Source organism: Rhinatrema bivittatum, chromosome 13, assembly GCF_901001135.1.
Source record: "Rhinatrema bivittatum chromosome 13, aRhiBiv1.1, whole genome shotgun sequence".
Classification (NCBI taxonomy): Eukaryota; Metazoa; Chordata; class Amphibia; order Gymnophiona; family Rhinatrematidae; genus Rhinatrema; species Rhinatrema bivittatum.
This window is the reverse complement of record NC_042627.1, coordinates 53,727,885-53,741,269: the sequence shown is the minus strand read 5'-3', so window position 1 is coordinate 53,741,269 and position 13,385 is coordinate 53,727,885. Positions and strand designations below refer to the sequence as shown.

Here is a 13,385-nt window from a genome sequence, read left to right as displayed (position 1 = left end):
TAGATCTCCCCCGAGGAAGACGTTAAACGAAACACCAATCGTGTAGGGTTCAGTATGGGCATTTGCATTTGGTTTTCTTCATGAACCTTTGATGCAATACTTTAAAAGATAAGTGACTTTTTTTTTTTCAACTAACAGACATTTTTGTATGCCAACATTCACAAAAAAGTTTTGAAAAACATTTCCAATATTCTAGACACCTATGATTAAATGTTAAAGCCCTATTTATTTATTTATTTAAGTGTTTGTATACCGCTTTTACAATTGAAAATTAATCAAAATGGTTCACAATATTAAAACATACATACCGTATTTTTCGCTCCATAAGACGCACCTAGGATTCAGAGGGGGAAAATTAACCAAAAAAAAAAAATGGTGTGCTAAACCGGCTCTGTTCCTGGGCGCCTGTGCGTCTTATGGAGCAAATTAGGGGAGTGCATAAAAATTTTTTTGGTCCCCATTTCGTTTTTGGGTCTGGGGAGGGCCATGTCGGTCCACTCCCCAGATCAGAAAACTTTTTTATCGTTCTCTTTCTGTGGGAACCCATCCCAACCCTTTAAATTTAATTAACTACAACCCCCCACCCTCCTGACCCCCCCCCCCCCCCCCCAAGACCTGCCAAAAGTCCCTGGTGGTCCAGCGGGGGTCCGGGAGCGATTTCCTGCACTTGGGCTGGCGGCTGCCAGTAATCAAAATGGCGCCGACGGCCCTTTGCCCTTACTATGTCACAGGGGCCGACCAATGGTACCGGTAACCCCTGTGACATAGTAAGGGCAAAGGGCCGTCTGCGCCATTTTGATTACTGGCAGCTGACGGCCCACGTGTAGGAGATCTCTCCTGGACCACCGGGGACTTTAGGCAGGTCTTGGGGGGGGGGGAGGTCCAGGAGGGTGGGGGGTTGTAGTTAGTTTTTTTGTTGTTGTTTTTTTTATTCGCTCCATAAGACGCACAGACATTTTCCCCCCACTTTTGGGGAAAAAAAGTGCGTCTTATGGAGCGAAAAATACAGTAATCTTTGTAAAATAATAAAAGGCATAAAACATAGGGCTAAAACAGAAATAACACAAAACACAACTCTGCTACAAAAGAAATACAGAAAGTGCCACTAGGTGAGTAGGTTAGGATGGGAGACACAGCAATAATTAAGAACCAGTACTAGCAAGGGAATTGAAAGCTTTCTGGAATAAATATGTTTTTAATGATGTCTTTAATTGTTGTTTAGATGGTATAAGACGGAGAAAGTCTGGCAATGAATTCCACAGGATAGGGCCCGCTACAGAGATTATTATCATTTTTTGGTGGTGTGTTACTTAAAACACTGGTTAACCACTATTAAGTGAACATGAGTGGGCTTTGTTCTTTGATGGTCTCATAAATACATTTGTTGTGGATTCTTTTCATTTTGGGTCTCTGAAAAGGATCTTCTTCAACCCTGGCTCAGAAGGCACCTTCATCTATGGACCAGCTCATGGAGTTGATGATGAAGAATTTTTCTCTTTCACTCCTGAGGACAGGAGAGAGGAGCACTGGAGCCTCCCCCCACTCACCCAAGATCAGGGAAGTGTTCCTGCAGAGTGGAGTTCTGCCTAGTTCCAATAACAGGTCGCACCTTACCACAAGAGTTGCTGGCTATAGACTTCTGTTCCCAGCAGTCTGGCAAGATTTCTCCCCTGCCGGGGGAGTCCCACCATGAGATCAGAGGATGAGGAAGGAGCTTTGGCTCAGTCATCTTCCTTCCTGGGCATGTCCCATCTGGGATACCAGAGGTCTCTAGGTTGCCATCTTCAACATCAGGGTCATGGGTCAGCATTCTACCTTGGTTAGGGGCAGAGGAGGATTCAATGGGGATTTCATCGGACCCCTTTCCTGACTTATCTCCAGAGAATCTCTGCTACTCCGATTTCTGGACAAGTTAGCTAATCCAAGAAAGGAGGTCATTGATCTTCTACAACTCCTACAACCTCCAGGTGACTCTGCAGAAATCCTGGTGCGCAATTTTATCTCAAGAATGTAGCAGTCTCCTACCTTATGCCTTCTAAAAAGCCTGACTTGAAGTATGGAGTGCACCTGGCTCCTGAATTTAGAATAGCTCAGCTTCCTCATCACTCTGTGGTGGTAGAGGAAGCCCTCAAGCACACCTAAAGGACTTGGGAGTACCCTAGTACACCATTGGGGAAAGATCCAAAATCTCCTGGATACATTTAACAAAAATGTTTTCCAGAGTTCTATGTTGAGTGCTCTGATTTTGGCATCTTAGTTGTATCGTATACAATATCCGCAAAAATGCTTAAAAAATCTGAAGCCCTTGATGGAGTTTCTAATCATGAAGCAGGTTAATGTTCGTAAGACTATGGAAGAATGTGAGAAATATCTAATCCACTCAGTTTATAAAATGTTAGGTATTGTGACCAGGACTTCAGTGGTGGCCTTTAGAGTATGAGGACTAGCTTGGTTGTGGGCTAGAAGTCTGTGTGAAGCTGTGCATGATCATCTCATGGATATCCTATGTAATGGGGAAGACTTGTTTGGAGACAAAGTTTAAGGAGATGGAGGTTCAAATTAAGGAACATCATTATGATTGTTGGAGGAGACCAGCCTTCTCTGCCCAGTCTGGAGTTCCGGAGTCCCTTGAGAAGAATGTTTTGGCTCCTTTAATCCCTTGGGTCTCTGATCAACTTTGCCAAGTTGAACCTAACCTCTGTTGAGAGGTTTAATTTAATAGGAGCATGTATAGGCTCAATAGAGGAGCAAACATTCCTCACAGATGAAGGGGCCGCAGTGCAGGGGACCCTACTGCAGCAGGACTGAACTCCAGCAATATCAGTGTCCTACCTGATATCGATGATTGTTGCAATGAAATCGTCCCGGCAGTAGTGTTTGGAGTTATCTGTCATGAGTATAGGCCCTCCTCTGCAGAATCTGCCTCATCAGATGACTCTCTTGACGCTTCCAACCTGGGGTGGGGGGCTCATACCAGGTAGCATGGTTCTTTACAGAGATTTGCCTTCAGAACAACCTACTAGAGCTGTATGCCGTTTACTACATTTTAAAAGCCTTTTCCCACCTGCTGTAGGAAAGAGAATCTTGATCCAGATGGATAATCAGATGGCCATGTTCTACATAAAAAAAGCAAGAGGCACAGGCCCCTTCATTCTGTGCCAGGAGTCTGTCTGGATTTGCTGTGAGCTCTGTCACATCTGAATGCGAACTTCCTTCCAAAATCCATAAATACACTAATGGACCTTCTTAGCAGAGTGGCAGACAATTTATTCGATTTCTCGGGACACCCTATAATTGATCTACTTGCTTTAAAAAGCAACAGAAAATTCAGGATGTTTTGATCCATGCCTCTGAGCAAGTACAGTTCAGATCCTGATGCTTATCTGTTAAACGTGGACATCTGTCTACTTTATGAATGTCCATGGATCCTGTTAATTGCAAGAACAGTTCAGAAGGTACTTTGGGATCGTGCACAGATGATCCTCATTGCTCCAGCATGGCCTTGGCAAATGTGATTTCCATACCTCATATGATTATCAGTATGGTCTCCAGTTTCATTGGGGACTTCTCAGTCCCTCACTGGTTAGGTTCTGCCTCCCAAATCTGTGGCATGGATGTTGATTGTGTGATGATCTTTTCTCTGTTCCTTCCAAAAGGTATGAAAGATGCCCTCTGTTTTGGTCGGAAAACCTTCAACTGTATGGTTCTACAGCTCGAAGTGGAAGAGGTTATCCTGGTTTCAGTCTCTTTATTTATTTAGTTTAGCTCTCTGGACATCTTTTCCTGTAGCCCAAGGAATTTGCTCCAGTGTTTGTTTTGCCTTTCTTCTTCAGGGCTTAAAACTTAGAATATAAGAATTGCCATGCTGGGTGATACCAAAGTCCATTTGAGCCCATCATCCTGTCTCCATCAGTGGTTAATCCCAAATTGCAAGTACCTGGAAGATCCCATAAAGTGGTCTAATTCCAGAGATAGCAAGAGTTATCTTTAATCTACCTGGTTAATAATCTGTTGTGGACTTTCCTCCAAGAATTTGTCCAAACTTCTTTTAAACCTCGCTATGCTAGTCACCTTCATCACATCCTCTAGCAACATATTCCAGGGCTTAATAGTGCGCTGAGTGAAAAAGTACTTTCTGTAGTCTTTTGAATCTACTTGAGTATCCCTTTGCTTTAGTATTATGCGAAAGGGTAAATAACTATCATTTTTTTACCCATTCAACCTCACTCATGATTTTATAAATGTCTATGATGTCCCTTTAGCTGTCTCTTTTCCAAGCTGAAGAGCCCTAGCCTGTGTAGCTTCTCATAGGAGTGAGGTTCCATCCCCTTTATCATTGCTGTTGCCCTCCTCTGCACCTCTTCTGCTTTGTATTTATTAAGATGGGGCGACCATACTTGCATATAATACTGAATAGATAATAAGTCCAATGGAGATAGGGGAATACTTACAGTACCTGAATGTAATCCGCTCTGAAAGGCCAAAAAGTGGAATTAAAAAAAAATATATAAATAAAATAAGGTGCAGTTGCACCCTGGCTTAATAATATGGTATTTTCCTTTTCATTTTGCATTCCTTTTTGGATCATTCCTAACATTCTGTTTGCTTGTTTGACCACTGCTGGATACTGAACTGAGGATTTCAAAGTATTTTCCGCAAGGACTCCTTATCCTGGTTGGTGAATCCCAGTACAGAACTCAGTATTGTATACCCGTAGTTGGGATTATTTTCCCTAGCTGCATCACTTTGCACGTTAAATTTCATCTGCCATTCAGTTACCCAGTCTTCTAGTCTCACAAGATCCTTCTGCAGTTCCTCGCAATTCACTGATGTTTTTAATAACTTTGAATACTTTTGTGTCATCTCAGACTTTAATTACTGCACTCGTTCCCTTTTCCAGATCATTTATGAATGTTACACCACTTTGAAGTAACTGAAAGGCAGAATAAAAATAAAATAAATAAATAACACTGATTGCCGTGGCACTCTAACAACCTTTCTCCATTTTGAAAATGGACCATTTAGTCCTACCCTCTGTTTCCAGCCTTATAACTAGAGATCAGTCCACATTTTAACACTGCCTCCTGTCCCATGACTTGGTAATTTCCTGAGGAATCTCATGGTAGACTTTGTCAAATGCCTTCTGAAAATCCAAATAGATTATATCAATTGGCTCATCTTTATCTATGTGTTATGTACACTTTTAAAAAATTCTAGAAGATTGGTAAGACAAGACTTCCCTTTGCTAAAACCATATTGACTCTTCTCCATTAAGCCATGCCTAACTACGGTATATGGCCAGTGATTTTGTTTTTAAGAACAGCTTCTACCATTTTACTGGGCACTGACATTAAACTTTACTGGTCTATAGTTTCCCATATCACTCTTGAAGCCCTTTTTAAAAATTAGTGTCAGATTGGCCACCTTCCAGTCTTCAGAAATTGTGGAAGTTTTAAACAATAGGTTATAGATTACTTAGTAACAGGTTAGTGATTCCATGTTTTAGTTCTTTTAGAACACTGGGGTCGATGCCATCTTATCCCAGTGATTGATTACTCGTTAGTTTGCCAGTCTGAATCTCCACCATTAAAGAATGTTTCAGTTACAGGTATGTTTTGTACATCCTCCTATGTGAAGACTGAGGCAAAAAGTTCATTCAGTTTTTCTGCTATTTCCTTGTCCTCCCTGAATATCCCTTTTGCCTCTGTCATCTAGTGGCCCAACTGAGTTTCTCACAGGCTTTTTGCTTTGAATGTATGTGAAAAAGTTTTTATTAGTTTTTGTTTTACTGGCAAGCTTTTTCTCAAAGTCTCTCTTGGCCTGTCTAGCTATTGTTTTGCATCTAACTTGCCAGTGTTTATGCTATTGCCGATTTTCATTGTTTGGGTTTGTTTTCCATTTTTTGAATGATGCCCTTTTAGCTTTAACTGCCTCCTTTACCTCACTATTAAAAAAACGCTGGCAGTCGTTTGGTCTTCCTTCGACCTCTTATAATGCAAGGAATATATTTTATCTGGGCTTTCAAAATGGTATTTTTAAACAATGTCCATGCCTTTATGTAAACTTTTAACCCTAACAATTGCTCCTTTTAGGTTTTTTTAAACTAATTTCCTCATTCTATCATAGTCTTCCTTTTTAAATTTATATGCTAATATAGTAATTTCATTTAATGTACTTCCTCCAGTGATTATTTAAATGATATTCTGCCTATTGCCAGGTCAACTGTTCTGGGCAGATTATTTTAAATTTGATTACATTGTGATCGCTATTGCTTAGCATTTCCACCACAATAACCCCTCGTACCAGGTCCTATGTTCCACTGAGGACTAGATCTAGAGTAGCATCCCCTCTTTTCTATTCTAGGACCAGCTGCATTATGAAACTATAATTTATGGCATCTAGAAACTTAACCTCTCTGATAGAAACAGCAAGAGCCTTTTTAATATCTATAACAGCAGTCCACAGTTACTTTGGATGGAACCTCTCAAGTCTATAACAGAAACGGCAGCACTTCACAATGTTTGCTTCAGAGTTCCCTCTTCCAGCGATATCCTTGGAACCCACTGCAGCTGTTTATTACTCACTCCTTCAGGAGATGACATCTCTGCGGCATTTTGCTAAGGGATACCTTAGAGCCTATTGAAGATGCTGGCGGTGCTGTAACATTTTGCGTCTTCTGACTCATACGCCACTAAGGTGCCCCGAACCAAATGAACAAAAGTATCCATTGGGTCCGACACCATTAGGCTCATGGCAACCTTTGCTAGAAAGACACATCCACAGCGTTTATGCTTTGGCATTGGCTAAAAGAGGGGAAGGCAGCTCAAGGAATGCGGCACACACAGGATAAAAGAATATGATAATGCGGTAAAAAGATGGGGGGGGGGGGGGGGGAAGAACTAGTGTCAGAGCAACCCGTTCCTTGATTGCCATCTTGCTCCCACTCTTGTGTGTGTATATTTCCTAAGCTTTATGAATTGTGAAGAAATTTTACAATTTCTATACAGCCCAAATGAGCTCACTCTGTTTTAAAGTTCCTATAAGAAGAGAAATTTGATTCCTGACCCTTAGCTGTGGTGCCTTTTGTGGCTATATTCAGTAAATACCAATCTTTATTCAGTTTGTGCAATACCACTATTATTTGTAGTGTTAGTCATTTGAGTGCTGTACCCATTCCACTAGGGTTTGAAGCAACTGCCTTCTAATAAATCAAATCAATGAATTTATGTATTTAATTATTTTTACTAGTATGTGTCCTTTTGATTTTTCCTTATGCCTGAAAGCTTTATATGCGCTGGCGTGAAGAATTTAATTCATTTGTTTTATAATGCTTGTATTAAGGATGTCTTTTAAACATTTTGGATCATGCACACTTTTCCTCTTTTTTAACAGTTTTCTACCTTTTAATTGTGCAGGTGCACATGAACTTGAACAGATGCAGCTGATTCTGGAGTCCATCCCAGTGGTGCATGAGGAAGACCGTCAGGAACTTCTTAGTGTAATCCCTGTTTACATCAAAAATGATATGTCTGAGCCACACAAGCCTTTAACGCAACTACTTCCAGGCATCAGCCCTGAAGGTATAGGAAACTGGAACTGGATGAAAAGATGCCAAATGCAAAAATAATATTTATAACTTAAATGATTTGACAGCCTTAGGCTTTCCAGAAGACTTCTAAAATGAGAATGTAATTATACAAAAATAAGAACATTATCTGCCCACTATTTCTGGTGTAAGGGAGAGAGTGGATGTTAAATATTATGAGAAGGTCTCTTAAGGTATACAGAATTTAATAGGAAAAGTGTGTTAGCCTTTTAGGGGCGGTTTTTCAAAGCCATTTATGAGCATACAACATGGGTGTATGAGCAAAAATGACTTGTTATAAAATTAACTAGAGATTGTGCACGTGAAAGTATGTATGAGACCCAATTCTGCACATACATACATACATACATATGCAAGGTGTTTGGGGAGGGGTTGAGTTAAGGTGGAGTTTACATTTACACATATATTTTTGATTACTAACAGTACAGCCCTCAGTTTTATGCAGACCCACAATGATGACCTTGGGCAAGTAGTGCAGAATTCTAGAACTGTACTGGATTTTTTTGCAGCTGTGAGGCCTTTCATTGGACCAACAAAATAATTATTTGGAAATGATGTACTAGCGTTTTTACCTTTTCGGTTTTTATAGAGGGAATAAGGGAATCATCCTTAAATGAACCCACCCGAGAGGAATCCTCCTCATCATCACTGATATTCTGCAACTTATCCTTTAAATCTGCTACAGCACAAACTAAATCTGCCTCTATTTGTCCCTTGAGATATAATCTCCCTGCCTTAGGTTCTCCTTCTTCAAGTGATGTCAAATCTGGGTATACCCTAGACAGTTTATCCATTAAATCCGAAGTATCAACTGCATTAGAAGTAAGGAAGCAAAAGAAAAATTGGCTTAGAAAGCATTTTTTTTTCTGCGGGACTGAGAACTCTGCCTGTCATAACAAATTGAAAATTCCAAGTCCTTTATTTCCTCTCTTATTACTATTTTATATCTTTCTTTGTTATCCACTCATTACATCCTGAATGCCTTTTTATGGTAATTGTAGCTCTCTATATGTGCTGACATTATGCACATGCCTGCCCCAGTGCTGGGTTTTTGCATGTCACCTGACACACAGATAAGAATATGGCCTTCTAGAGTTTTCCTATAACCACGACAAGTGCAGAGAAAGTTTTTTTTTGTTGATCTGTTAAAAATATTTATTGTATTATTCTAAATTGGCAACTCCACATGTAAATATACAATTTTTAAAAAAAACTTGTCGTGTGTATATCAACACTGTTAAGTGCAGTATTTGCTCCAGTAATAGTATTTCTGGATTCTTCTAGAGTTTTCCACCATACTCACATTTCCCCTCTTGAAATCTCGCATGAATTGCTATCAGAGGTTTCACCATAAACTCTTGTCACTATACACAGGTCCTTCTTCAGATGGACAAGTTGGAGAGGCTTAAAATAGCTCTGGACTAGGAAACGCAAAAGAGGATGTGATGTGTAACTGAGTATACTGGTTAAATTTAAAAGAATCCTATGCATTGGATAGCAGTTGGCAGTAACCTTTTTTGTCCTAACAAATCTGTAACTTTCAACGCCTTCATTGTTGCTACTTCTGATGCATTTTCACTGTGTCTACACTTTACATTTTCTCCATTGCTTGAAATATGTACGTGTCTGCAATAATGGTATTTGTATTATATAAGCTTTTACAAGTGTATTTCAGACAAGCACTATACACCAAGTTAATAGAAAATTACTTTCTCTATATTGGTACTTGTTCAGTGAACTGGATTCCATTTCTAATGATATTACAATATTTTCTTGAGCCTGTTTGTTTACTCTGTGCTTCCATAGCAGCCTTGTTACTCAGCAATAGCTGAAAGACAGATTGGCTACTTGGCATCCTGAGCAAAACCCCAAAATTGTAAAGCAAATGTGTAATTTAAAACTTCTATTCTTTTAAAGGTCTTCTAATGCTTTATTTTAGCATTATAATTCTGGATTGATAATTTATCAAAGACTGTATGGGAATGTAATGTGCTGTTTCCACTGAAAAAGTTACTTCTGCATTTCTTTAGAACAGATACATTGTGTAGAAAGTCCACATTCTTTAAGATTCTAACTTCTCTTGAAGCTTAATGGTAACATCAAACATTTTCCTTCAAGTTGTGCTTTCCAAAGGATGGTCCCAGGACTTTTGGGTGTTCTCCATGGGTGGTGTGAGGGATCCCACTGCTGCTGCCTCTACCATTTAAAAATGAAAGGGGTCCCAGATATTGTCATGTACCAAAAGCATCCTTTGTGAAAAAAGTTTGGGAACTACTACTTCAAAGTGATAAAAGCACTGCTTCACCTCTGGGATAGTATTTTGCCTTTGATACCAGTTTCTAAATAAGATGCTTGGTAGACTCTGCTCATTTCTCATTGGACTTGAGCTGTCTGACAATTAATGAAAAATTCCAGCTTTCTTCATTTCAATACTTTGCCCAGCTCCAATCTTTTCCTTCAGGTTTTTAAATTGAAATATACTGGTGAATTTCCAGGAAATTAAATAATTGGAAATTGAAAATAAAAAAGGAAGTCCCCGGAATAAGTATGAAATAATTAAAACTTTTCCCTTATACTCAGAAACAGTAACTTTTGGAATAGAAAAGAGCAATTAGAAACATGATGGCAGAGAAAGATCAAATGGCCTCTCTAGTCTGCCCATCACACCTACTGTTCAGCTGTACAATCCCTACCGCTACCTCAGAGATCCTGTGTGTTTATCCTATGCTTTGCTGAATTTGGATACTGGCCTTGTCCCCACCACCTCCATGGGAAGACTGTTCAAATTAGAGCGGATGAAATCGGCTAGTGATGCACCCACCCCTGGATGCAGCGGGATCCCACTTTAGCTGGCGCTTGCCAACCCTTACCATTGCACCTTATCACCCATGCCTGACTAGTGGGTTATGTCCCACTGCCAGCAGATGGAGAGAAAAAAGCTCAAAGCTGACTTAATTTCTCCTATAGGAGGCTGGTGCTGCCTTCATCTCTTCAGTATTTCTCTATCTCCAAAAGACAGTGCAGACTTGTGGCCTGGTTACTGCAGCTAGGAGTAGACCACTCACAGAAAGGCTTTAGGCCCAGATTCCTGGAGGCACATAGGCAGAGAGTCTCCATTGGGGTCTGAGTTCCCACACTGATGAGTCAAGCTTCAGATGCTCCCAGGTGATTTTGTTCTCTTGGTGGGTCCGGCAGCAGGAGCTACTGACAGCACACACTCTCCTTCTTGGAGACCAATAGAGAGGCAGTAAAGTTAAAGAAAAAAAAAAAGACTTGCAGCACAGCCTTTTCCCTGGATTACCTCCTGTTCTATGGTGCTGTGCCAGATTTGGATTTGGTCAGGGAGTTGAGGTGATGACTCTCCCTCTGCTTGCTTCTAGTATAGCTGTAAAAAGATAGGAGGGGCAGCACTGCAGGTAAGTTACAGTTTCTTACCGATGATTATTTCAAATAGCAATTAGACCTTCACAGTCTTTGGAGTATAGGGAAAACCCTCCATATCCAAAGAAAGTGTTCTTATGGTCTTAGAACTCAGTTTTACTCCCAGTGTCCAGATCTCCTGTTTCCATGTCCATCCTGAACATGGTCTGTTCTGCAGGTACCTTGGGTGTAGACCCGCATTTGTCTCAGTCAAATCGCACTCCTCTCAGGGTGAAATCCAGTAGTCCAGTGTTGCAAGGCTTCTTTTCCTCTGTTTGGGAGATTAGGAGGAGCCTGAGCAGGTATCTTTTCATAGTTTTTCTTTCAGGGAATATATCTGGAGTTTACTTCATGGTGATTCCACAAAGTAGGCGTAAGCCTTATAGGTTAAAGAGAGTAGTTATCTTTGACAGCTGGAGCACGGACAGGATTCCTAGTGGAGAAGCAACTGATCCAAGTCTAGGCTGAGGGCCAGAGTCAGCTGTCTAGCCCTCCAGAAATTCTAGTCTCTACCTTGAGAGAAGGCAGCCTGGGTGGTGGTATCAGTGTGACGTCATTAGCTGTGGTGGTGTTTTATAAAATATATTTATGTACCATGCAATTTTAAATAAATAAATGTGAACAAAGTGAAGGAATCTAGTAGCCCTCAGGTACCCTAGAGAGTCTGATTTGGCCTGGTACAGAGTTCCTTTTCAGGACCTAGCAGCAGCTGTTATGACTGACACCATCATTGTACAGACAAATGTTTTCAGACAGCATTTATGACCCCACAAGTGTAAGGACCGACAGAAGCAACCTTTGACCTACTAGGGGTTAAGTGAGGAACTTTTGAGAGTGGATTTCAGATTGTTACGATTCTGCCCTCCCAGGCAGCTTCTCCACCCTTTTTCCCCTGCCTCCTTCAGCAGCCCGGAGGCTGCTGACGTTTTTCAGCACTGCTTGTGCCGTGCCGAGACTGCACACGCTGCAGGAGCTGCACCCGGATAGCCCCTCTGGCTAGGAGGCCGCTGATGCTCTCACAGTGCGGCACCAGCCGTGCTGTGAAACTGCTCTAAGCGGCAGGAGCCGTGCTTCTACATTTCCATGTGGCCCGGAGGCCACGAACCTTACCTGAGTCCTCCGGGGAAAGAGGGCCTAAAGCCTTGAGCTCTCTTGCGGCGAGAAGCTGTCCTTCCTTCACCCTCAGCGGCAGGAGGCCGCCTGTGTCACTGGGGTCTGGTTTGCGGCCTGGTTCCTGCCCTGCACCTCTGCATCGCAGCAGGGCCGCTGTCCGTGGTCCTGCCCCCTCTCCTAGGGGGCAAAGCCATGCCTCTTCTCCCTTCTTAAAGGGACAGCGTGGGAGGAAGTCCAGCTCTGATGTCATCGATGGATCCGCCTCTTCTGCAGTATAAAAAGGCCCAGCTTTCATTCCTTCCTTGCCTTCGCAAGGAGCCATTCCTCCTTAGGACTTCTCATCATCTGCTTCTCAAGGCACTTTGTTATATGTAGGATCCTGTGTCTTCGTGATGTCCTCACACTACGTTTTCGTCTTCATCGTCTTAAGGTCTCCAGATGTCTCGTCTTGATGTCTCCTTTATCCGGTACAGCGCAAGTCTCCAAGAGGTTCCAGCTTCTTATTTTAACCTTCATCGTAGAGGCATCCTCTCGAACCCTAAACCTTGTCTGGATCCTCAGAGTCTGCACCCTGCCTTTTCTTCACGAATAAACTATCCGATCCGTTCCGGCGTGGCCCTGCCTGGTGTTTATCAGCTGTGCAGGTTGCATTTGGAACAGGCTTCGTCGGAGTCTTCACTTCATCTCCATCTTTTGTGTGTGGGGAACCACCAGTGTTGTCCGTGACCTGTCTTCATTGGCTGAGTATATGGGAGCGTGATGTGCAGTACCGACTCAGCTCTGCCAACTTGTGTGGGGAACCACTAGCGTGGTCTGTGACCAGCCTACCCCGGCTGTGTACGGCGTGCTGCCTGCATGGTCTTAGACCAGTCTGGCTAGGTTGTGTAGGGCGTGTGACGTCCAGTACTGACCAAGACTTCTTCAAGCAACTTATGGCCTTTCCAGAGTTTCTTCTTATACGTGACCAGAGTTCCTTTTCACTCCACGTATCCAGATTGCATTCTTCATGTGTTCACGTCTTCGTCTTTGATGTCCTCATCCTCTGACCACTTTCCGCCCTGTCGCAGTTGCTGCTCCGTGCGGCAGGTCTGAAAAAGCTTGGAGTAGTCTGAGGACCACTCATGAGACCAACATTGCGTTGTTTGGGTCTCTTTCTGCTGCGTACAGGTGTGGCTGTGGTTGAGGTCATCACTCTGCATCTTCAGCCCATGCTGGGGCACCTCTCACCTGCCTCTGTGCTTGCTGG

At 42.1% G+C, this 13,385-nt stretch overlaps 1 protein-coding gene across 3 annotated transcripts in view; it reads left to right on the top strand.

Moving 5' to 3' along the window:
* The window catches only part of MAPK6 (mitogen-activated protein kinase 6), a 125,486-nt gene that overhangs the window by 86,589 nt on the left and 25,512 nt on the right, over positions 1 to 13,385 (top strand). For all 3 annotated transcript variants that reach the window (XM_029574491.1, XM_029574490.1, XM_029574492.1), the window contains exon 4: positions 7,416 to 7,580. In XM_029574491.1, the coding sequence (XP_029430351.1) occupies positions 7,416 to 7,580 (165 nt within the window). The remainder of the gene's footprint in view (positions 1 to 7,415; positions 7,581 to 13,385) is intronic.